Genomic DNA, 26890 nt, shown 5'->3' on the forward strand with positions numbered 1-26890 from the left:
GTGAGGAGCAGCACACATTATGACCAAGGCAGTTCCTTCCTGAATTCAATATTTTTTTGTTAAGAAAAATTGTCTAAATTTCTCTTCCAAAAGGTGATGATGGACCTTCTGTAATCCTACAAAATAGAAGTGAAGTTCCTGGATGACTTATGTATACCAAAAGCTTTGATGGGCCTGCCTACATTCTTATGGATGGCATTTTAAGCATGTTCCAAAAATTGACCATTTGGCTTAATGGCCCCATATTTATTTCTATCTACAGACCTTAAAATTTTTAACCTTGGGCTTTTTAGACAAGACATATTCTCTGACAAATATATTCTTGTATTATTGCCTCAGAAGTCCCTCTCTTTTGCTTTTTTATATGGTGTAGGAGCCATATCAGTTAGGGTTTTTTCTGTATTAATTAGACCTTAAATATTCACAGTATGAGCTACAAACACTACCTAGTGTAGGATATTGTGTCCTAATTTTATTTAAAGAAGACAGTATTATGACTTTCAAAATTTGCTTACCTACTTGCCTCAACTCTGAGGCCATTCAGTTTGGCAGAGAAGAGAAACCCAGATTTAGTGTTCTCTTAGTTCTTTTTCACGAGAGCATCTACACTATCAGCACCCAAGTATCTGATTAGAGGTTACCTAATAGACAGACAAATCTTGTCCTTTCAGTGACTCAGAATTCAGGTCACCTTGAGATCTCTCTTTGCATGTCCCTATCTCAACAACATTTTTACCTGTTGATTTTGCCTTAGTACCTCAAGATCCTCATTAGCTTGCTTTCTAGGAGGGCAAACACAGAGAGAAGTTTGCATTTTAAGACTTTTAGTCAGGATTTTTCATTTTTGTGCTGCTGAAAAAGAAGGGAGGTATGCAAAGTCCCTCATTTTATCCAGAAAATCCCAGACGCCATTGTTGAATTGCCTTGTGTTTGCCTGTGTCTTTTCTTACACTCTCATAGACTATTTTTATAGTGTACCAGCATGATCAACACATACTACAAACAAAGCTCCCTTTTTGTTCAAATAGAGCAAAGGAAATTGACAGTCCAAGTATTCCGCTTTTCATGTGATATTTTCTCCAGTTATTTGCACCTTCTAGGATGATCTGCCCTAACTGTGCATATCCTTTCTATTTTACCCATTGCATAACAAAACAAAGACAAACAGAAAGAAATATTTTTGAATACTTGGTAAAAATTCAAATATCTTGCTCATAAAAATAAACCTAATCTAAGATGTCATGAAATCATGAAATGGCTCTGGCAGTTGTATCAAACTATATAGACATGTACAGACCTTTGAAGAAATGAAACTGCACTTTATCAAGTGTGATTTATAAGCAACACTGATTTAGCTGGGAGATAACACTGCTGTCTAATCATTAGTAGTCAGACAACAGCCATGTGAACACATCAATTATGGGCCACTGCCAAAAGCCCTTGAGATCCCAGAGATTAACAGCCAATCCTCTGTTTTACAAGCTCACATCAAAAAGAATATTAATAAGAGGAGGGGCAATGTGAAAGCTTGTCAGAGTAATTCACGCACTAAAACAAGGCATTTTTCCCTTTGCTCTGCCTTGAACTGGTCCATGAAAAAAGCTGGCATTAGCTACAAAGCATGAAGCTGCCAATTTCTCAGAAAATGTTTTTCATTAACATATGTGAAGTTGTGAAAGGCTGGAAAAGCTCTATTTGGTGGACAAAGGCGACAAGTTCTGTGTGTTGCTTTCCTGAATGCATCAATCCTGCAACTATTATTCAGATATTTGGAAATGAATATCCGTACACAGAAGTGTTTGATGACTTTTCTCATCCTCAAAACCAGATCTATTTACCATTATATACATATTAGCCAGACTGCATTACTCTGTATTGCTAATGATTCTGAAAAACTTAAGTAGAAATACTACCAAGTAATTTTCAGGTTTATGAGTGTCTTCAAATATGTGGGGGGGAAAAAAATCCACAATTACGCCTTTCTTATTGACTTCTATGGAGTGTGGTTGACTAGAGATTTACCCTTCATGCATATAAATGAATGGAAACAAACCAAGAATGTAACTCCAAAGGGAACAGTTATTCCTCTGTACAAAAGTAAACATACCTATAAAGGTGGACCTCAAACAACTTGCTGCTGACATTTTAAATATAGCACTTTTAGCTGGATGGTTTAGTCCCTTCACTGTCCTCCCTCTCTGGACTCTACTCAAGGGTCTAAATATAGAGAGGTTTCACAGCATGGCTGCAAACAACCTGAATCAGATCCACCAATAATGTGTATTTAAGGGAAGAGAGAATTTATTTGTGGGGAGCTACCTTTATAAAAGCTATCACAGTTACTGCCAGACATTAACCTCTGAGCAAAGAGGGAGCAAGAAGCAGGAACCTTTTAGACTCTTCACTGTCCCAGAGCCAGTAGCTTTAGGCACAGCTCCAGAATATATATTCTGTTCTGACATGAACCAGTTTTAAAAGTTCCTACTTTGCTGTGGTCTTCCAGACAATCATTCCCTTCATGCTTCTTACACAGAGTACCACACATCTCATATCCTGCTTCAGGATGGCATATTTTTAAGTAAAATTGACACAGCTAAGAGGGTCTTAACTACTCGAGGAAGCACGTAAAGGCACCAAGTATGTCAATAAACAGATTGGTATTGTGGAGCTCCTCGTTTGGTAAACAGCTGGACTAAGGAGGTATCAGTCCCAGACTGTTCAGGCAGCCATGGCAATACTGGCTTCCACAGTTTTACTGCCCCAGGGACACCTGAAATGACAATTTTAACTAAGGGTACAGTCTTGTATCTTGCATGATCTGACCTAAATCCCACAACTCGTCTCATACTTTTGGTGGTATTCATCTTGACGCGTCAGTTCATTGCACAAGGTCCATGAGAAAGTGTGGCAGTGACAGCTCAGTCTGAAATCAGCTTCTGCAGAGGTGGAACCACAGCTCCCATGTGAGCCTTACACCAAAGGGCACAGAACTCTCTCCCACAATCATTCTGTCAGCACATGCAGATGGCAACTGTGCTGAGGAAATGTAACATCCTAAATTCATTTGATTAAGCATCAGTGAGCTTAATCACATAGCTTAATATGTTGTGTAAGAGTCCCCTTGTTCACTCAGGTTTATACTTATTTTCCCATAGCAAAAGCAATGTCTCAAAAAAAACAGGCTCTTTAAGGGTCTGATGGATCACCTGTAGCTTAATGGCTGACACAATTTTAGAAAAAATATTTTTCCTGTCCTAGATGTGTTTTGGAACAGATTTGTTTTAAAAAATTATCTGAAATATATGGGAAAAAGAACACCATGCTATGAGCTTCACCCTAAAATATCTCAAGATTTTAATTTCAGTGTGTTCCCTCTTTCTGTCATTCTATGATGTGATCTTGCAATTCAATTGCTTAAAAGCTAACCTGAGAAAACACTCATCAGGCAGACCTCTTCCAAAGCAGTAACTTTGTAAGGACAGCATTAAAACAAGAAAGTGATTCAACCACTGTATAACTGCTAATTTCCAGAAAAAAGATCTGATTCAAAGAAGTTAAATTTATTAAGAGGTTATGTTTTTGTTAAGCTGGCTGACACAGTAAATTTATTTTCCAGGTATCCTCTAACATTGCCTTCAAATTTGAATAATGAACTATTACAAACCAATACCAAAAGTTGAAGTTAATGCACCAAGTGACATGAGTTTAGTTTCACAGGAGTGGCCTGCCCATATCCAGCAAATTAAAAAGACAATGTTTATCTATTTTTAGACTCTTTCAAAAGGAGCCAAGACTTTCTAAATTTCCAGCTAAAATACATCATTTTCAGAAAGAAGTCCATGAGCAGTCTTTGTACAAAAATATGGGAATTTTCAGATTATATCTCTTAAATCATCACCGAAAATGTTAAGAGTATAAACAACTAACACAGCATCTGGATCAATAGGATTCTACCAGAAAAGCAGACTTTAGGTGACCACAATGACTCTTATATTGGCTCAAACTATGCTGCCTAAGTCACTACTAATAAAAGAGTAAGTGAAAAGAAACCCTTTTATAAAGTGGAGGGCAGTACTTAAATCAATTAAGTTATTTTTGTGGCAGTCCTGTACAAAGTGCTCTGCAGGTTCTACCCAGCACCACTCTCAAGGAAGTGTCAAAAAAGTACAGACAGAAGTGCTGTAAAACAGGGAATGCATTAGAATGGAATAATTGGATGACAGCCCTAATACTGAGCTCCTGATGATGCACAGCAGCACAATCTTTATTCCAAGCAACACTGGTTACTTTTCAAATTTACTATTAGAAAGGTTTTCAGCACTAACTGTGTCAAGCTCTAAACACTTATTTGCTTTAAGATAGTGTTAATGAGTTGGCTAATCACACAATTTTATAGTTCTATAATGTACTGTGCTGTAAAAATTAAATCAGTGTTTATTACACCTCTGCTGCTTTTGCTTTCCTTCTCATTGGACTGACTCTTGGATGGATTAAATGGATTAAAGCGGGAATATAAAAAGTGCGCCAGTTGACAACACTTCTTGGTATGTGTGTAAACAGTATTTTAGTTCAAAGCCTACCTGTGAACAAAGTAATTCAAATACTACTTTCAGGTACTGAAATTGAGGACGTTTATTTTTCAGTTTTGAGGGAGCTGCTAGTTTTTCATTTGCTTCTGGAATTTTCTTCCTCTTGGACATTAAAACAAACCTGCTCAGTTTTCCTTTCCCTATCTCAAATATAAAAGGCAACACATAACTGAGTTTATATTTTTGCAAAATTACACATTTTTGTGAATTCTTTGATGTCAACAGTGTTTCTGTGACAGACCTTGATGCTGAACTGTTAAAACTGCATTGAGAACAAAGCTTCCTTTATCACTAGAGAATCAATATGACTAATGGCCAACCACAAAAGACTGGATCAAAGATCCCTGAAGATGCATTGCTTGTTTGAGGAGAGAGAAAGAAGGCACACACATACAGATATTGGAAAAATCATACACCCAAGATACAGAGGTAGAATTAGTGGATGTCTGAATACAAAGAACTTCATACACATTCTTATATTTCAACCTAACTTTTCTATAGAGGAAAAAATAGCAAAAAGAATTGGACAAACAACCTTCTCTGATTTCAATAGGCATGACATAGAAAGTTCTCTCTTACGCAGTAATGAAATATATATTTAAGCTACCCTAGACTGGATTAATTTGAATATTTCCTGAAGACTGACCACTTGCTTTTGGTATTGTTTATAATTAGAAGAGAATGACCATGTGTTTTATTAAAATTAGTGTAAAATTAAAACAGCACTTGAATTCTGATAGTATTTGTTTACTGCTCCATAGAACAAACAAAGTATCTGTTGTTCTGCCCTCAAACAGCTGAAAATGATTTTGCATTCCCAAACCATGGTAAAGAGTCATGATAATACAGGAATAGATACAATCATGCATTGCACTATGGCATGGCATGGCTAATATTCATGCTCATATCATGAATGGGTATTGCCAGAACTTGCTTTGTGGTCTTAAAACCTAGGAATTCTGAGATCACAGACACATTTGGTTTGGTCTGTATGTAGGCATTAAAAGCCACTTTTGAAGGAAATACTCAGTATCAAAATATATTGACCATTTTCAATAACTCTATGGTCTCACCATCTCAATTCCTCTGACAATAAAATGAAGATAACTTTTTCCCCCCTTCTTCCTTTCCTCAGTGTATTGCAAAGCTTATGGCCAGACGGTGTACTTTATTTAATTAGAACTTAAACCCCAGAACTGATGCCAGATTTTCAAGATAGCTCACAAATCAAAACAAGGCGCCAGATGTTCCAAAGGACAAAGCACATTGGGTACATGAGCTTTCCCTCAGATCCTCATAATGACAAAAGGAGGTGCTAGCCTGTTCAAAAAAATCTTGCCAAAGTTGTAGGCGTTAACCACATTAAAAACCTGTCCTTCATAAATGAAGTCATAATGCTTCCAAATGCAATTTGGTCCTTGGAAGACGAGTGAAATCATCATGCATCGAAATATTTGGACCAAATTCCACTTTTCATTCCAAAAAAAAGAATATTGTGCTTCATTTTCCCTCTGTTTGAGGGCAATTTTAGGGGCAAGGAAGAGACTGTTCCTTGACTTGTTTTTTTCCTTAGTATCCCACAGAAAATTTTTGTGTGTTTTTTGTTCCGCTTGGTTTTTTGCACATGTTTGTTCTAAACAAAATAAAGACAATTAAACTGGAATAGGATAGGATGCCAGTGGATAACTGATAAATTATGCTGTGTTTCCTTTTGCCTCACACAAGCCTTCAGCTTAGTCCAATACATCACAAGCACAAGAGAGAAGGATGTATTGGATTTTTCTGCTACACTCACATTTGCATGAAAAGGAGCAGTCAAACGAAAATTAAGCACTTAAACAGCTTAAAAAAAGCACTGGTTCAGAATACTGTACTTCAATAAAACATTCATTGTTATTCAATGCTTGGCAAATGACATTGCCATCACATACTAGTAGAAGAACCGTGAAGAATAAATGCTGTCTGAAAAAGAGGCTTGTACTTATGCAGCGCTAATGACCATCTAAAAGAGCGATTCTGCATGGTTACATCCTCTTTGAGATTCACAGCTGCAGCTTCACAAGAGCAGTCATACATCATAATCTGCAGCCATTTTAGGCTACCCCTGTGCTTTGGAGTGCAATATGGGAACTAAGGAACTGCTAATCTGTAAAGTTACAATCAAAAACAACTTTATTCAGCGGTGATGAGTGAATGTGATGACCCACCTTCCCCTTAAGGGTGGGTCATCACGCTGAGGAGGAGGTGGTATTTAAAATTTAATACTGACAACACACTTGACTGTAGCAGCAGTGACACACAGGGAAAAGAGCTCCACATTTAGTTTCACTAGAGAGAAAACATACTCATTATTAGATTTTGATTTCTAATTCAATATAACAGTGGCATAGACTAGCGCACACGAGCCGTTCTTTCAAAAGGTCAGATAACTGCATTTTAAGATTATAACACTCACATTGTAATTAACGTGAAGGATTTGCTTATTGAACAACATGCTGATCCTATAAACATCATTAATTAACTGAGATGCAGTGACTTTTCAGAAAGTTAACAGCTTGGGAACAAACAGTACGTCACCGTACTTTGAAACTGATAATCAAAGGCTATATTATTATCCCCTAGATTAACCACAGATTTTGCAGGCAGACCAGAAACAGCCTCCCTTTCTCTACGCTCAAGATTCGCGGCCACACCCATCCCACGAAAATCTTTCCTGCAATTATGCACACTTCTTTAATCTTAGTTTTATGGAAGTAACTGTGGCTCTCAGCACAATATACGGCGTACAAAACGACTCTCTGGATCTTTAATTAGGCTAGACAAAGGAGAACCGTCTGGAAGCTGCTGTCAGTGCTAGGCTTGTTTGGCTCACGCATTAAATACCTTTGTCTCTACAACTACTTTAAAGCGCATTTCTCAGATCAGGTCAATCAAGCTACCCCTCCGCTGCCCTGTAAATGGCATCTGTCATCGTCCTTGTAATTCCCACATATCTGTATGTACAAATTTGGATAAGGAAGCACTGGAAGAAATGGGGCTGGTGCCAGTTTGAGTAGTTAAGAGTTCAACCAGAGGTTAACTGCAGCCAGGAAAGAAAGATAATGTTTTGATTTCAGTTCTCAGTACTTATACAGTCAATACACATCTCTTGTGTTTCTTAGGCTTCTCTTGAGTAAAGTAGCTTGAAATCCAGGTAATTACACCCATAAGCGTCTATATGCTGACATACTGAAGGAAAAACTAACTCTTCAGAAATTAGTGCCATAGCTTTTTCTGCACTATGAACACACATCTAACAGGAAGGAACTTACAAATGTTTGTTGATTTATAATCATTACTGAGAAGCTACATTTCAGCATTTAACACAGCACCATCAATAGTATCTGGCCTAGGTCACAGAGAGAAATAAGGCAAGAGTAATTTTTGTGCTTTTGCACAAGATGGGCAACACAGTCAGTGGGAGACACTTTCCCTTGCCAAAGGCTTACACTCACTTGCATCCTATTCCTTTACAAAGAGGTGATTTTTAATTTCCTCATCACTGAATACCTTATGGAAAGCTACCCAACATGTATTAAATGCAGAGGAAAAGAATGTCACACCTGGAGCCTGCAGTTCCTTGTGCTAGTAACTGTATACTTACCTATTTCCATAGGTTAATCATAATTCATTGGCTACAGAAGACAGTCGACAGACCAATGAAGGAGCAACAGACTGTTAAACATAAAGAAGAGGCTGTTCCTATCTCGAGCCAGCTACAGCAAATGTTTTCCAGAGTCTGGTGGTATGAAAACAGTGGCCAGAAAACAAAAACAGAACAAAACCACAGCAACAAAAACCCAAACAACAACAACAAAACAAATAACAACCAAACAACAATAACAAATCCCAAACTCCACATGACCGGATGTTCAATCTCCACCTCTGCCAAAAAAAAAATAAAAGAGGTTCCCCTGAAGAACTTAGTGTGAATTTCCATCTGAGTGAGCTTCCCTTATATCAAGTGACTCAAGTGACTCAGTTACAGCTCCAACAATTATGCCCAAAAAAATCTGTCCTTCTCACCATCTGTGACATTCTTCCTGGTTACATCCAGAGCACCTAGCCATCAGACAACCAGATAAGAATTTCAAATGTTGCTAAAGAGATGATGCTAAAGAAATGGAGAGTTCCAAAGCAGGAGAGCAAACAGAGACAGGGATTTCAGCAATTAGGTTTCTACAAGTACCGTCCCTGCAGATTAATGAAAGCTTTTAAAAAAGGAAAGCCCTGACAAAGTGTTCCAGATACACAGCTTACCTTCGAGACTTCGGTACATTTTTGTGGTTTCACAACACACTTTCCTATTAATATGGAAATACTTTTCTCAGTAACCAACTGATAAGTTCACAGAAACATCAGGGGAGACAGACAGAGTACAACATGGAACCAGAGACTTTACTCCATATACAACCTGTCAAATGAAGAGGGGAGTCTTGAGGAAACTTTTCACCTTACATTCCACCCCTTCTACTAACACTGAATGTAGAATAAGATAGGAAAAATATTAAAAGGTACTACAATGTGCAAGGAACAAAAGTATCTTGCAAATTCAAGAAGAAGTCCAAATAATCATTCATCTTATGGGAAAGAGGAGAAAGAATTATACATAAAGTAGTGATGCCTTTCATGAAGAAAGCATGCAATGTAATGCTTGCTGTTTTAGTAAATTTCTGTTTATCTAGAAAATCCCAAACCTCAGTCTAAATGCCCAGATGAACTCAATAGACTTAAGTTGCAGTCACATATCCCTTAACAGCAGATGTAAATAGAAGTGAGGGTATCTAAGCTAGGTACTTATCACCAGCCCCACCACACCTATTCTGGAGATCACTGCCTTTCCCTTCACATTGTCTGTGTACCCTCCCCTTTCACCACAGTCAACGTGGACACTAGGTTAGAAAACACACTATTGTGGATCACCTGGACCTTTTCTTGAAGCAGTCTAGGGACTGTTCCACCTCATAGAAATACTCCTAAGTGATACACATTCGTAGTATTCTGGGAAGATGCTGTTAGAACCCCACATGGGATTATAGGTCAAGTTTCATTTTCAGAAACCTAACAAAACTGTTCCACTGATACCTGCAGGCTGAGGCATGCTCTGATCATCAGCTTCCAGTTTTGTCCTGGCACTGCTCCATTTCTACCCACGCCACAGATACAGCTTCACTGCTTAGCCAGATGCAAAGACTAAGGTACAGCCAAGACCGGTGCAGACACTCTTGCATAAGCACTATGCCAAACCTTTTGTGGGAGAACTCAGCAAAACCACAATGTTTTTTGTCCAGAACTGAAGAAAACAAGATTTTCTACAACCCACTTCCACAGAGGAAAAGCCAGACTGAAGAACTTCTGTAGTGCTGTAAGAGGAGTTACTGTTGGATATACTGGTTCCTCTGAGTGCAGCCTAACTTAGATCAAACCAAAGGAAATATCTTTTCTTACTCTAAAGACATGTAATGATGCTTTGCTCTCACTCCAAACCAACAAATGCAGTAATTCAACTCTAAAGTGGGCTACAAGCCTGATTTTAAATAAAGCTGCAATTTAAAAGGAGAATAATTTGACCTCTAAGTAATATTTCCTCTCCTCTCATAGCCTGATCTGTTAGCAAAAGCTTTACAAATTTAGTAATGACTAAAATAAATTAGCCTAATTACTTGACAAACCTGGTACACTGACTTGAAGCTTCCATATCAACTGACCTTCTCCAAGTCAAAACACTGAAAATGCTGAGAGTACAGGAACGAACAACAGAAGCCTCACACTCCTCATCCGCGGAGCTGAGTTTTATTCACAAAGCAAACACAGTGACTTATTGTGCAACAGTGGCAAGACAAACAGGACAGAGAAAATTCTGCTCTGACCTCTACACTTAAACTTAGCAAAGGCTTGTTCCCTACAAAATAGTGAAATCTGGTAGTGCAAATTACACCACTCACTGCCTATTCCATTTTGAAAGTAATATTGTATTAGCACGGCTCTTCCAGAAAGAATTAAAAGTTGATAAACATAATTATAAGAAAGATGAGCTCTTATGACACCATAAATATTATCCAGAACTATTGTTATCCTAATGAGCTAAAGTGCCAGCAGCTCCTTTTTACCAGCTCCTTGGCTTCCAGTATAAGAACAACAATGGAAAAATTAAAACGAATTTCTATCAAATTTCTCCAAATCCGAAGATTAAATTATTTCTTTGTCTAATTGTTGATTTAGAATGCAAATTTCCTTTTGAATTTACTAAGACTCACATTCAGGGCAACATTGCTTTTGCTTAATCATTGGTTTAATTAATAAACTTGTTTTACTCTGCCAAGGAGACAAACAAGTTTATTAAGTCTATCAAGCACTTGGTAAGGTACTACTGATAAAAAAAAAATATGGTCCTACTTCACTGCATTGATTACCCTGGAGTGAATTTGTCTACTGGTAGTTAAGCTTGCATACGTACATACATCACACACACACAAGAGTACTTTTGTTTTGAAAATTTATGAAATTTCATTTGTTATCTCAATGTTATAATTTTTAAGTTGTAGTCTGATTACCAACAGGGTATCTAATAGAAGCAATAATAATAAGGAAATTTTATACGTGCAAGTAGATGCAAAAATTACTACCATTTTGCCTTAAATTTTCCTACAGAAAATATCTTATTACAAACTGGTTTTATAGTTCTGCCAGTCAATTATACAGGTTTTAAAGTACAGTGTGAACAAAATCACAGTACCATGCACATAATGTAAAGTTCTAAGTCACTAAGAACACTGCTTTCAATCACTTCAAATATGTCAATGCTCATTTTACCAAACAGATATCAGATAGCCTGGTTTAATGTTCCTACAGACACAGTCATTTCAGAGCCTAGGGAGTACCCAAAGGGGCGTAAACATACACAAATATGTTTATAATTAATATATTGCATATAAAAGACACAATTCTTACATAACCTCCACAGCAGCATTCTTCTTGCAGAGATGTCAATGCTTATGTTGCTGCTCATTTTAAAGCCATCGCCTTCTATGCCTAAAAATGGGATGGGTGAAGTGGCCTGCTGGTAGGGAATGCAGCTAGGAGCTCTTTTCCGTGCGCTATCTCTCATTCTTGTGACCAGGAAATGCAACAGAAACTAAATCTGTAACAAGAAACGCTGCTAAGAATACTTTCCTGGAGGTTGCTACTTAGTAGACTCTAGCTTGAGGGAGAGAGATTCTGAATAGCACAACTACCGGCAACACGCTCTGCATTTGTTTATACATTAGCAGAGTTCATCATTTTATATCCATCAGTGACTTTCAATCAAGCAATACCTAAAGAAACAAGGCACAGCATTGCCAAGCACTTAAAAAGGTCGCACCTGAAACTCATTAACTTTTTTCTTGTCCCCTTACAAAAGTTACGCAAATTACACACTAAAAACTCTCCTGTTCTCATACTGGATTTCAAAAAACTGAAAAACAAAAAATTTTTGCATCTTTTGATTTTTCTTTACACAAACTTTCCACTAGCCAAAGGAAAAAAATACTGTCCATTTTATTCTAAGTTTTTATTATAAGTTAAGTCAAATTAAAAATGTATTTTACTGCTAGAGATGACCAGACACAACTTACCAAACTTAGCTTATCTACTCTTTTCCCCATGCAAATTACTACAGCCACTGAAGACAAATAATGGAACAGTTGTTTTACAGAGACCAAACATAATGTTCAGATGGTTCATAATCAGATCAAATCAAAGCCTCTTTCCACACAAGTAATCATGACTTGTTTTCTCAGAAGGCTTTGCCAACCAAGATACCAACTGCAGGGATATTCTGTAAAATAATATGTTTTCTTTTCAATGACCTATGGACCTATTTCCTTATTTTAACTCTGTAAATTCATTTTCACAGCAGTGACAAAGAGAAGAAGTCATATAAAATTCAACTCGGAAGGTAAGAATTTTGGAAGGCTATAAATTACGGAAAAAGTGAGTTTTAACTGAAGAAGCTTAAACAACATTTACTGCAGAGGTTACTCCATTTCTGCTATAATGCTTTCTTGGCTTTGATCTTTAAACCAATGACTCATGAAAATGATATCTTCAAATTTACAGGCCACCAGTGAGTAGGTCTTTAAAAAATGTTGTACAACAATAAAGCAGGAAGCACAAGCACTTCTTAACCATTTGAACTGTCAACTAATTAATTATGATACTGAAACAAAAGCCTATTAAAAAAACTTTCTCTAAAAAAGGAGAGAGGAGAAAAAGCAAGTCAGAAAAAAGGGGGCTAGGCAGTTCTAGTGAGCAAACCAAATGGCATAATGGGGAGAGAGGTTCAAGAAAATGTATTATATTTGCTCAAATTAATAGAAGCATTTCTCCCCCATGCCATTCAAAAGGCAAACAAGATAGGGCAGCTCTCTTGCCACAGAGTGATGCCCCTTAGCTGGAAGCAGCTCCAGTTGTCAGGTTCCTGTCAGCACGGAAGTGCACCAACACTTCCCTTCTCCCACTCTTTTGTTCCTACTTAATATGTGTGGTTTGTTCAGCAGTCTTTGCTGTTAAACAATTCATTTTTTTCCTTGCCTCCTCTGCTTCAGGAGCAGGCAAAAATAGCAAGACTTAGGCACAAAATATAAAGCTCATTTCCTGTACCTTACTGCCTCATTCTTTCACCTCCTTGTCCATAGGATTTAGCTACCAAATAGGTCTTAATCTGTAAACAAATGATTTGCTCTACAATTAAGCCATTCACTGCTTTTTTGTTTCCTCCCTCTCTTTCTTTAGCTGCTTGGCTGCTGTCCAATGTGGAGGCTCATAGGTTCTTCTATTATTTAGTGCTGGTTAAAAGGCAATAAGCTCATTCAGAGTTTATAAAACTATAAGCTATCAACAAAAGCATTTAATGCTTCTCTGAAGCACTGTGATTTTTTGCCTGAAAAATTAATAATGTGTGGTTGCATGCTTATATGTGTGTACATGCGGATGATGTGAGGGGGTGTTTTTTTATGCACTGGCCTGGTAATTCACTCAGCATGCCTTTAAAAAGTCAGTTATTGTAAACTACAAATACATATATTTCCCTCAAATTTTAATTGACTGTGTACTTTTTTTATCAACAACTGACAATCACAGGAACTGTGATTCACCATGGCTACAAAGCTGAACCTCAAATACTTTGATGTTGTATGAGAAAAAAAAAAAAGAAGCCATGCTACTGTGGCATTTCACAATGTTTGCAAATATAGTTTCTTTATAGAATGATGTTGGGAATCACAGGAGTCTGCCAGAGTAAGTGAAAGCTTCAGAGAAGTAAGTAACATGTTAGCTTTTTCATTGCTGCAGTTAAAAGTCACTGACGACTCAAGAGAAAATGGCATTGAGATAATTTTCATTTACCTCTATTTTTAAGCTTTTGTTCTTTCTGGAAAATACATTCTCAGGTTAAAACCAGAACACAACGTGTATATGTTTGTCTTCATGGAGATGTTTCTATATACAACACAGGATTAGCAGGCTACTGCCTCAATGTGCGACAGTAAAGACAATTAAATATTTTTTTTTAAAATCATGTCTGTATGTTTTCAATACTTAATACGTTAAATAAGTAAAGTATTGTAAGTAGATAGATAAATTTACAGGTGTAAATCTCATTTAGAAATGACAGGTACTTAGCCATTTCAATTTCAGCCATATACTTCCAATGAAATTCTGCAAGCCTATTTAAAGTCTATTACGGCTGCTGACATCAATATGCCAGGCTTTAGAGTGCTAATCTCTGCTAAAGATTTTCACCTACAAGTTTAGCCACTGGTATATTTGACTTAAATACTCAGTGTTTCTCTGTATAGGCAACTACAGACATAAGGCATTAGAGGTGGATGGGCAATGGGGCAGAATTGACACAGAGCACCTAAAGCTAGTATTGCCTGAATAAGGAATGAAGTTCCAACTCCCCTTAGATTCCAGTCCTCTCCTCCGGGTTTTAGTCCTGATTTCCACACTTTCCACTCAAAATCTCACTTCTTCCCCACTGAATATAACATACTCCTACTGTAGCTACTCATGGGAGAATGAACGCTACAGGAAAACCCTCTTAATTTAAGGTATCTTATTTTAAATGTACACCCATGCACTCATGAATATGGATGCATACACAAGCACAGGTCCATACAAAAGGACACACAAAAAGATTTTAATGAGCTGTACCTATTAACACGCACCAGAGATCAAATGAGGCTCTGTCCCCATCCTTCCCCCGCCATCCAAATGACAACTTCACAACTTCTGACGTTGCAGATAAGAGGTGGCAGCCAGACAGGTGTCAGGTATGCATGCTCATCCTGAAAAACTACTTAGAGGTTCCAAAAAAAATTGTGCTAACCCTGCAGAAAAGAAATGCCTCTTATCCTGAACTGACACAGCAGTCACATCCATATTTCAATGTTAATTATGTGTATTGCTAACTTGTTTAATTTATCGCAATACAAAGTACCCTCAATGATTACCAACCAGTTGAAAAGGGTTTGTGAAAATGAAGCAGTAAGAGGCATTTGAAGCCTTTCAAGAAATATTTCACTTTGAGAAAAAAATATAAATCTTGGATGTAGTTTGAATGTAGTTGGCAAATTTTCCACCTAGAGTAAATCTGAAGGCTCAAAAATAAATATTCAAGAGCATTAATTTGTTTCTAGATGTGTGCGTGCAAGTAAAACAGCAGCCATAATGTGGAAATTTGAGTCACATTTTGCAACTAATTGGAAGCAGATTAGAATTCTGCCTCAGGGGAACATTGTCAAACTAGAAGCTGGAGCAAATGAAGAAAGAGGTGAAAGCATCGTGAAGAGCTGACAGATTTACAGTGCTCAAGGCAATAAACGGGTACTAGATGAAAATGAATGTGCTTCACTGTACTGCATGCAGTTTCAGTCATATCTCAGCAATAAGAGCATACAGCCATGAAACAATTATTTTCAGAGAGATGGTGAAGGAAAGAGCAAGAATGAACAAAACACTACTCAGGCGGCGTGCAAAAAAACCTATAAATCCTACAGTGGCTCAAGTTGTTACAAGAATAATATAATTGGTCATAGTAGGTACTGTTCTGCAACCTGGACTCATCTCAAGTAAGGGATTACAGAGACATAACACAAGGAACTACTTACTTGAGTTGAAAAAGGACAGTAAGCCCTTGCTCAGTGTGAGTAAGAGTCAAAGCATTAGGCTCTTAGGAAAAAAAAAAAAAAAACAAAAACCACACAGATTTTACATTTTTAAAGCTAAGAAAAACACAGAACCCTGCAGACAGATAAATCAGAGGCAGAAGGGGAAAAGCCTTTTTAGGGGGTGATTAGGAAAAGGTTGGAGGAGATCATAAAATGAAAATAAAGTGCAGAGGCTAATGTACCAATGCTGTAATGGAAACAGCTGCTAGCTTTCTCCTTCAGTGCTTGGCATCCATTGCAGCGTCACAGGAAAGACTGTTAAAAGATCTGGACATGAAATGTAAATAAAACTATTAGCCAAAACTCAGTTGCTGTATTTATAAAACAGTAGCAGCTCTTTTTTCTTTACATGTATGTATATATATACATATATATATACACAGCTCCAGAATATATATGTGAATATTTATATTGATATATATGTAAGCATGCATGTGTTTGCATAACCCTCTCCTTAAACAGCAACTAGTAACACTATTACATAATATTGCACCTTACTTTTGGCTGAAGTGGACAAGAATATCAATGTATGCTTTCTGTAAAACTGGGTGTGGAACAACCACCTTCATTGTTGTCAAAACACAGCAGTATTTTTCCTTCAAATTCCAGAACTCCAATGCAATACTGGAGTTCTGGAGCACATATAGTGCCTAACATTAAACCCAGAGCAAAAATTAACTATCAAAACTTCATGTCAAATATGTTCATTACATCCATAAATACTCCTGGAATATTGGATCCTTGTAGTCAGGACAAGATAGCTAAACAAATGCCTTGAAGTTTACTAAATCAGATTTAAAACTCCTACCAGCAAAACAAAGTTCAATGAAGTAACAAGGTCCATTTCTAATTGTATTTGCTTCTAACTATTACCTTTTGTTGAAGAGACACAGATCTAGTTTCATTTCGCTCCTTCAAAAAGAAAGGATTGGCAAGAACATGAAACCCTGAAACATGCAAATACTGCCATTACTTCACTGCTACAAGCCTATAATAAAGCACAGATTTGATAGTCCTATCCGTGTAGTGTGGCGAACCACATTCAAATAAACAGTTCTCCATGAAGAATGAAAACCCAACGACCAAACCCTTCCAATTCAAACATTATTGTTGCTTTTAACATAAGCCATCCACAGAAATCAGCCAAGGAGGTGACAGGAAATCCAAAAATAATTTGGTTTGGCCCTGCACACTATGAGAAAGGAGATTACAGTTTGCTTTTCACTCTTCTTACTGGTTGAGGGAAGTGGTGAAAACTATGAAGGCTATGCTTACGTAACAAGAAATGATGGTACCCACAGACCTATTTCTACCAGAGTTCAGCACAGCATCACTGAAATTCATCAATAAAGGTGGCACTTGAATAGCATGAACTTGTGTTGCAGGGGGGTTGGCCTTAACAAAACCCCTGAATTAATTCAATGGATAATGCAAATGACTAAATGTGTGCAAAATCAAACTGTCTAGTGAACACAGTTAAAGAGGCCAGATGTGCCTCAAAATTTCCTGGGAAACACAGCCTAAACTTGGCGCTTTCTTTTATCAGAATGAAGAAAGCAAGCTCTCAGAGTTTACCAAAGTGTGACCAATTGGAGCTTAGTCTTCTGTTGCTAATTGAAGCATGGAAAAAAAAAAAAAAAAGCCAGTTTCTGAGGGCAAACTACAAACATATACTTTTTATATTCCAGTGCCACATGATAAAAAACAGAATCAAGCTGACTGGTAGAAATTTGACTGGCAACCAAAGACCAACCTATTATTTCAAACTGTTATGGGAATGCAATAAAATTGCTACCAGGTTTCCTCATGTTACTCTTCAATAAAAAGAAGCCGTCGGGGAAATAAGAGGAAAAGAAAACACATCAAAACCTCTAAAGTTTCTTTAAGTAAAAGTACACTTTTGTGGTGTTATGCCATCTGCTTCTTGGTTAACATGACAAGACAACTCAACAACTAGAATGCTAGTGTTTTGAAAACATCAAGTAACCACAATCAATAGATTTTAGTTTGCTCTTTTGACTGCAAAAACTGCATTCACATGCCACTACTGGCATATGCTTTGAACATCCTCATGAGGTTATTTCCCTTTCAGTATTATTTGGTGGAGTTTCTCTGGAGACAAACACCTCAAACTGTGTTTGTGTACAAATGTGAGATTTAGGCTAGGAAGAATCAGAAGCTGTGAGAAGATAAAGGAACCAAAAGTTTGGTATTTTTTTCTGAAGATCAGCTGACGAAGACTTATCATAAAGGATATACAACTGAATGTGGCACAATTTCACTTCAAAATTAGTGAAACAAAGAGCTTCACATTTAATTCCTAACAGGTATTACAGGCAGAAGCTAGAGAAGTTGATCCTTTCACCTTAAGATTTAGCAGTATTTGTCAACTGACCATACAAGCAGACATATTACAAATCTCTGTCACTAAATGCAACTTCCTCACTTGCAGTGTTGGCTTCAGATTTCAGAACAACACCATAGTAGCCCTAGAGCTGGAAAACCAATCTTTACAGACATGATTCCTACTTCATTGCATGCAACTTCCCCTGAACACTCAATTGAACTGTTTAATCAAGTAGCGTTACACAAATATAAGCATATATATTATGGAACCATGCACGTACATGGGGTGGGTGTCAGAGCAAGCTACCTATTCCACTCCTTGATGTTTCTCTCAGCTTTTTCAAAAAAGAAAAAAAAAAAAATTACAAAGAGCCTGCTTGTCAGTCAAGTTGCTCTGAATAGTTTTACAACCTTTCATTCAAATGTAAAGGCTTTGTTCCAATTGCCAAGACCATTTTGTAAGAGTTAAAAGAGAAAGTGCAACAGAGGGTGCTTACTGAAATCCTACCGCACAACCAAAAGTCATTCTCTGACCTTCCTCTTTGTCCAAATGGCTACTCGTTGCCTTCAGTAAATTGTCGTATTAAATCAAGGATGTAATAACAATTTTTTTAAATCATGATTTAAAATCTCATTTAAGAAAGTCCCTCAAATCATGTTGTAACAAGTGGTAATTATATTTATTAAAATTATCACATTTCAAATATACTTTTAAGCAAATTAAAAAATGATAGATTGTGTTACTGTTCACTCTGATGAAAGGCTGCACTGAAAAAAGCTGCACTGGGCACAAATAGCGCTACAAAAACAGAAAAAGAAAGAGGTTTATGAAACAGAATATATATATATTTTTTTCGGTATATATATTATATATATATTATGTATTAATTAAATATATATATATAACTTTTTATTTTTTAGAAAGGTATTTACTTTCTGCAATTATGGCATCATCAGAAATTTTCATGAAAGACTGCTTTGCCATCTTCCACCCAATAGGAAATCTTATATACAGACCACTTTTAAAAAAAAAAATCCATGTATATTCTGTGATTGTTAAGAGAGGAAAAGAACTCCTTGATATGTAAGCACACTAAAACAAACACTAGTTTTTAGCAAAAAAATATGGCCAGCCCTTCAACTGAACCCAATCCACAGATCCACAGGTGCCTATATGAGGATTGGGGCAAGATGTATTTCTGGTGTAAAAAATGAAGGACACTTCAGAAGTCGGACAATCCTCAGCCATTCAGGGAATTATGAATTAGAGCATCACACAAGGTACAATGTTAAGAATACTATAAAAACAAGAACCTGGTTGTTGGATCATTTGTACAAAGTATCTTAGCTCAGTCCACAGCAGACAGGTTACATTCAGCAATTCCAACTGCATACCATGCAACAAATCTGGAACATGCCACTCACAAAGGGAATTCTGTATTTGAGAAATACGGACCATGTGGCAGTAGCACAAAACGGCCTGAACTGCTGCAGAAGAAATCCAACCTTTTTCAAGGGTGGGTGACAGAAATCCAAAATATAACTACATCCTTATCCAAGATGGAAGTAAAGGTGAAGGATAGCTGAAATGTTAGTACTTCTGCAACGATACTCCTGATGAAGCTTGAGAAACATGCTCAATAACACGCGTATCAGTAAGAGTGTGAGACGTGAAGAAAAACAGGGGTTTTTATTCTTTTAGAAATGCAAATAACATGGATAACACAGGGCACATAAAGGGGAACCTGCATTCAACGTGCAAAGGATGTGTCCATTTAACAGAAAGCAGATCCCAGGCCCTCGCACTAGTGTCAGTGCTATGGAGATAACCCATTTTTTATACGGTGGAGAAAAAAAGGCACCAGTTTGAGCACGCAAAAAACCCTTCAGATTTCAGATTTGTGATTTACGTTGTTGTCGATAAAATAGCTTTCCAATTTTGAAGGAATGCATTCTGTGTTAATGATCACAACCAGGGGTCCAAGCTTTACTCTTTTGTCAGAACTACAGCAGATCCTCCCCGCAGCTTCACCATTAACATGTCTGTTTCCTGTCAGACCACTCAGAGATAATGTCATTTATCTCAGGGCGGCACAAGACCAGTCATTAGCTTCAGTAAAAGACCTCAAACAAAGGCCGGATGGCGTTTTATCCAGGGCTCATAGGCTGCAGCCAAGAATCTCATTGCCTAACAGTTTAGAACAACTTATCTTTAAAAGAGTGATTTTCTCCCTGTCAAGAATTCTAGAACACTTCTCTGAAGAGCAGCAAAGTCTGCATGGAAAATTTTAGTCAATGGTTTTATCATATGCAATTAGGTGCCTGATAAGAGCTTGCTAAAGTTATCCTTTGAGAGGCTGGGGTGGGTTTTTCTGGTTGTTGTTGTTTTTGGGAGGTTGTGGGTTTTTTTTTTTTCCTCCTTCATTTTACTTCGTAAGGAAAGACAGAGTAAATCAGGTTCTACCTCAATAGCAAGACCTTTGAAGAACTGACCCTTATTGTGTTTGTCTGCAGGAGGTGATTCACTATTATAAATTCTTCAATGACTGAGCTTCTGGAAACCTCTTTAAATGAAAGTGGAACTGGTTAACTGTATGTATGAACATGTGTTTTCACAGTCTCTCCCGTATTATTGCATTTCAGAAAGCTTCTATAAAGTGCCAGGTGAACTTTTTAAAATAATGATAATAATAATTAAAAAAAGAAAGAGAGTCAGAAAAATACGAGCAAATCTCAGCTTTTCAATTCCTGGGCTTATGCTGAAAACTAGAAACAGATGGTACTTTCCATGTTACTTGAATCTGGTTATTGAACACCTCTATGGTTACGGGAGATTTTACTTAGCACTTTTAACATACATTTCATTTATTGGACTATAAAATGCTACTTTGGAAAAACAAGTCTTTATATAGCTATAATTAAAACAGCCTTGCAGGAAAGCCCTTTAACATAGAGAACACGGTTAACCTCATGACATCTGGACAATCAATCCTTTCCTCTTTACTGGGTATTTATGAAGTTATTAAAATTGTAAAATTACTAATGCCCAAAGTGAAATATTTTTCCTGTAGTTCCGAATATGGCTATCAGCTTCCCTGCTTTGTTTGATAGATGCTCCAGACCAGCCTCCATTGTGCTACACTAACTCTTGCTTTGCACAGGAATTCAATAGAAGATCTGGTCATACATATTGGCAGAGGTCAGCAGGTTCACACGGAAAGCTTTCCTCGGCCAAAGGGCAACACCTCTTCACCCAGCTCAAAAAGCACCGTCACACTACTAGACAGCACTACAGAACTTTAAGAACCTTGAGCTGTGCTTATTGTTAGACACCCATACTTATCAATGTTTTTAACAGCTAAATCCCTTATGTAGCTTTCAAAACAGTTTGCTGTCAAACAACAATAGACTTTGTTCTTTAATTACAGCAAGTGACCTCCCTGCCCTTTTATTTCACAGTGAATAAACTACACACAAGGCCAGCAAGAAAAGTACATGAAGAGCATATCTCCATAACATCATTAATCAAAGCATGTACTTAAATGATTTACATCAATAGGTAAAATTCACCCAGAGATTCCTGATGGCATACAAAACACTATGAAATCCTAACACTAAAACACAACAAGGAAAGTGAAGATAAAATAAATAATACTAGCCAACATGCTAATTTGCTAAAGACAACTTTCAAACATGCAATGCAGTCTTAATGAGAAGCACTAAGCTAAAAAAAAGGACAAAAATTCCATTCTGGAGTATCACTAGACTGATACATTTAGAACTGTAACTAAACCCTTCTGATTGCAGCTTTGTATCTTCTGCATTAATTCCATGTAAACATACTGTTTTTCACATACCAAATGAAGTTTTCCTGTATCTCAGAGTAAATTATGACTGAATTAATTCCAAAATCTCCTCACAATGCATACAAAGCAAATTTTGTAGCTATTCTGAACAATTTTCAATGTAACAGCTGTTAAAAAACAAAAAAAATGTTAGCTGGAACAGATGAAGAGCTCATGCTGACAAACAATCAGCAACTGTGCTAAAAACAGTATGGATAAGAAATGGAAAATGGAGACAGGTTTTAACACCAAAAATCTTAGGAGTGGTTAGCCTACCTGTCAAAGCTACTTATTCAGACATGTCACTGTTGGCTTAGCCACAAAATGGACTGCACAAGTATAGCTCAAACATTTTAGAATTACAGCACACTTTGACTTTATCCACATATTAGGGGAGTGGCGACTTTTACAACATACTTGTGGTTTCTGCATAAAAGAGCCAGCAGAACAGAGTCATTGATTTAATTAGGCTTCGTAAGATCCAATTTATCATGTTTTACATGACTTTCTGCAGCAAGGAAACATAATAAATAGACTAAAAATAGAATGAAGCATGCTGTGAAAGCTAAACAGTGACTACAACTCCTGGGAATCTGCTCCAAGCTTTCCACAAATAGTAAACAAATGCAGTATTATATTCCACACCACATATAAAAACATGTAGATTTTTAACCAGCAGTCATGAACTCATCTGATTCTAAAACGAAACTTCCAAATTCATGAGGCATGTCTTGCACAACAGTAAGATAACTGAACATTGATTTCAACATGCAGGCTGCAAATTATGTATTTATCTACAGATACAAGCTGCTTCGTGCAAGTATGGCATATATGTTCTAGCATATAAACAGTCAAAGCAATAACACTTCAACCATCTAAAGCCTTTAAAAAATTCTTTCCAATGATGATTAATCATTTGGGGGAAAAAAAGAAAAGAAAAAAAGCAGAACAACAAACATAAAAGACTCCAATGTTGCTAATCTTGCCACTGGCTGGACTTGAAAAGTATCAACCATTATCAGCAACAAGCTACATATTATTATTATCATTATTGTTGTTGTTGTTGTTGTTGTTGTTGTCATGATTTAAAGGGAATATTCTTGGCTAAGAGAAACGCTAAGGGACTTTACTTGAGATAGCAAGCAAGCACACCATTGTGCCAGACAATGGCCAAGGCTGCACGACTCTGGTGTGCAGAGCCTGTATTAAAGTCGGTGTGTGCCAACAGCAGCGGCTGTTGTTGGAAATGCAAGCTCCAGACCTCCTCCTGGAGCGACACCTACAACACGCAGAGTGTGCCACTAACGCTGAACTCCTCCAAACGTGTTTGCTCTGAATTTGCATGCCATCCCATTTACATAGCACATAAGATTACTCGCACGTATATATAGATTCTTCATACAATTTCCTGTGTGACTAGAGAGTTGAAAGAACACAAAAACGGGAGAAACCACACCACCCTCTAATCTCCGTTGCCATGGTAGCAGCCTTTGAGATACTGAAATGTTCAGATTGCCAGCTAAACAAAATTGTTGAATGTGAACATTTGGCTGAGAGATTAAAAGGCTAAGGGGGTTGCAAAAGGGCAGTACCTCCCACATTCCAGGCAGCCACTGAATCCAATCAAATGGCTCTGACTCTTTAACCACAGCCATTGTGAAGACCGGATTAGGGCAATTTATCTAGATAGTTAAAACAGATTAGAGAACTGCAATTTGAAGACTATTGGCAACAGAAGTAAATGCCTACTGTACTAAGATAATAAAGAGACCATGAGATTTTTGGACACCTTTCTGCCGTGAACAGCACTTTTCATAAATCAAAATGCAAACATATACACATGAATTACATAGCAATCTGGTTTTCTCATCTGCATTTAGACAAGGTCATAAGGCTCATTCAAATTCATCCATAGATATACTATCTTAAAAGCAATAATATGCATACAATATAAAATTTAATTTGTTCCTTGCCTTGAACAAATCCCTTGGAATTATCTCCCAGTACTAACAAATATCTGCTATCACAAACACCCAAATCTAATCCTCCAGTCGACTTCGTATTACAAAAACCTTCATGACTGAAATACAAAAAGCTACTAGCCAGTCATAAGAAGACATAACTTCCCTCTCCCTGAGACCTTCAGCCCTCCCAGGCACTTGCAGACCATACAGTTAACGCCTTCCCGAAAGTCTCCCCATTGCAATGTTCACTTGGGGAAGTTGTAAAAGCAGGTAATTTAGGACAAACAGCTGACAATACAGTCACAATACTAACACCCTGAGATTGTTCATCTGGAGGGTGTTGGTTTGCTTTATTTTTCAAGCAGAGCAGGTTCCCTTTGTTTAACAACCTGTAGAATTTACCATACTTGTAATCCTGGGCCAACACTCGCCCTCTGGCCCCCCAGAAGATGGCTTCTGCCCTACGGACAGGACAGAACTCCCACCAACACCAGAACATCCTTGAACCAGCAGTTGACAAAGACAACATTGTCTACTCCACCTTTCACAAATAATAGAGTAGCAGCCATCTATTCATACAGAAAGCATCCAAAATAGAAAGGAATAAAACCACACGCTCCCATCCGATTTCTTTCACACCATTTCAACCTCTCAACAAACAAGCACTTCAAATCCAAGAGCCAGCATGGCTCAGAGAGGAAAACTCTTCCAGACAGGAGACAAACCGCTCCACTCTGTTCCAAAAGCTCTTTTGCACACACAATTCTCAGCACAAGGTGCATTTCCCTCCTCCCAGCATCCTCCTTCCAGGTAGACAAGAGGCACTGCCTGTCTGCTGGCTCCTTCCTCCCAGTCACCACACCAGCTTCTGGGGCCTCTGGGCTGCAGTGCCACGGAAGCGCCCAGCACAATGAGCGTCCCGCGTCTCCACCAAGCGCCACGGCAGAGCCCTGGTCTCTGCCCACAGCTCCTGTTTCCTCCCCAAGCACAATCCCAGCTCTAGGCAGAGGGTCAGAGAAAGGGAGAGGGGTTCCTTTAGACTTTGGGAGAGGAATGGCCATGAATGCCTGCTGAAGCTGTGGAAGAGTCAGCACATACAAGACCTGCTGCTCCTGGAGCCTGAGCTCTGCAGCCCCAGCCTGCGAACACATTCCATCCCACTGGTACTGCTGCTCTCTGCTAAAACTGGGGACAGCTCGGGCAGCAGGGTCATCGCTGCATTTCTCCTTCTGGGCAAGTGCAATTAAAACGAACAGACAAAACAGAAAGGTTCTGCAGGTCTGATGACAGGAGAGGAAATCATAAGGAAGAGCAGCATACTGGAAACATACTGGTATCTTCCATGTAGGGAAGAGGTCTCTGGGTTGGTTTTTATGTTTTTTTTTTTTTTTAAGGGAAGGAGGAAGGACATACGCATGTCACAAATACACAGCAGAGAGGACAGAGGAGCCAGACATACACTCATGGGACACTTATTATAGACATGGGGAAACACAGAAGAGGTGGAGAGGAGCTTTGTCCTACCTTTTCTGTTTTCAATTTCTTGATTCGCCTGTGGCTCTCCTCCTCCTCCTCTTCCTTCTTTACCAAAACAGAGTTCCCCATTAACCCTGAATCCGGGGTACTTTTGCTCACTTCCCCCACAGCAGAGGAGGTGCAGTGGAAGGGGCTGGTGCTTCCACCACTGCCTCCCTTGGCCCCGAAGCCATAGAGGTGCCCAGAGGGAATTTGGCTATTGCCACCCCCACTGCCATTGGGGTGGCCCTGCTGCAGGTCATGCTGCTTGTCCTTCCTGGATTTTCCTGCATCCTTATCCCGCTTGGAGCCTCTGCTGCCTGGGGCTTTACCTGGTTTCTCCTCTTTGTTTTTCCCACAAGAGGCAACGGTGGTGGTGTTGCTGGTGTTGTTATTATTGCCGTTTGGGTTACTGCTCACACTTTGACCCAGTGCTGAATTCATGCCAGTTGCCTCTCCAGGGCGCCCTTGGACTTCCTGCCTTTTGCCAGCACTGCTGATCTCAGGAATCCCATACAAGGCAGCAGAAGGCAGAGATTTATTAGCATCCTTAGAAGTTTTACTCCTTTTCACTTTTGATTTGCTAGTCTCTTTGTGAGAGGAATTCCCCTGGGGAGCAGAGGGCTGAACAGAAGCGAATTTTAGGCCATCAACTAAGGCTGAGGTAGCATTAACCCCACTGGAAGCCAGACCCCCGCAATCCTTGGAGCTGGTGTTGCTGCTGCTGGTGGTATTAGAATTATTCATCTCAAATTTCTGTCTGTCCTTCTCTAAGTCGGCGTCCAAATCGATTATTAAATTCCCAACACCGATTTCCCAATCATCGCCACTGTCATAAGTGTCAACTGCGTTTGGATCCACACCTTTTCCTGCAGTGGAAGTGTTCAATGACATCCTGAAGATAAGATCTCTAGAGTAAAAATCCGATGAACTTTTCTTTGGAGATGTGGGGACATTCGTTTATCTCCGTTGGGCTCTCTCTTAAGTTCAACTCTTCTTGTTTCCCTCCCCTAGGTGTGTCTAGGCTCACAACCTGCAGTACACATCCACGTTGTCCTGTGAGGAGGGAAATAGTCAAGTATTTCTTGTCTGGGTGTTACCACAATATAACGTCACTCAACAAAGAGGGGGCAAGGTAGGGGGGAGCAAAAACATTCAGCATTGCCACGCTCTTAAGTTTGTTAAGCCAGAGACAGTGGCTGTGGTGTTTTTATAATAAGCACTTTTATCTTTTATTCTACTTGTATACCAATATCCACAACCTCTCTTTAAGAGCCATGCCCATAAAAAAGAAGGGAAAAAAAAAAAGGAAGAAAAAAAAAGGAAGAAAAAATTTATCTACATTATTTAAATCCACAAAGTTCAGGAAATACAGTGAG

General features: G+C 38.3%; 1 protein-coding gene across 1 annotated transcript in view; it reads right to left on the reverse strand.

Moving 5' to 3' along the window:
- ZNF608 (zinc finger protein 608) overlaps positions 1–26405 on the reverse strand; it is a 78382-nt gene extending 51977 nt beyond the window's left edge. The window contains exon 1 of the mRNA XM_059492389.1: positions 25521–26405. Within this exon, the coding sequence (XP_059348372.1) occupies positions 25521–26405 (885 nt within the window). The remainder of the gene's footprint in view (positions 1–25520) is intronic.
- Between the last annotated feature and the right edge of the window lie 485 nt (positions 26406–26890).

The sequence above is a fragment of the Ammospiza nelsoni genome, chromosome Z, assembly GCF_027579445.1.
Source record: "Ammospiza nelsoni isolate bAmmNel1 chromosome Z, bAmmNel1.pri, whole genome shotgun sequence".
Classification (NCBI taxonomy): Eukaryota; Metazoa; Chordata; class Aves; order Passeriformes; family Passerellidae; genus Ammospiza; species Ammospiza nelsoni.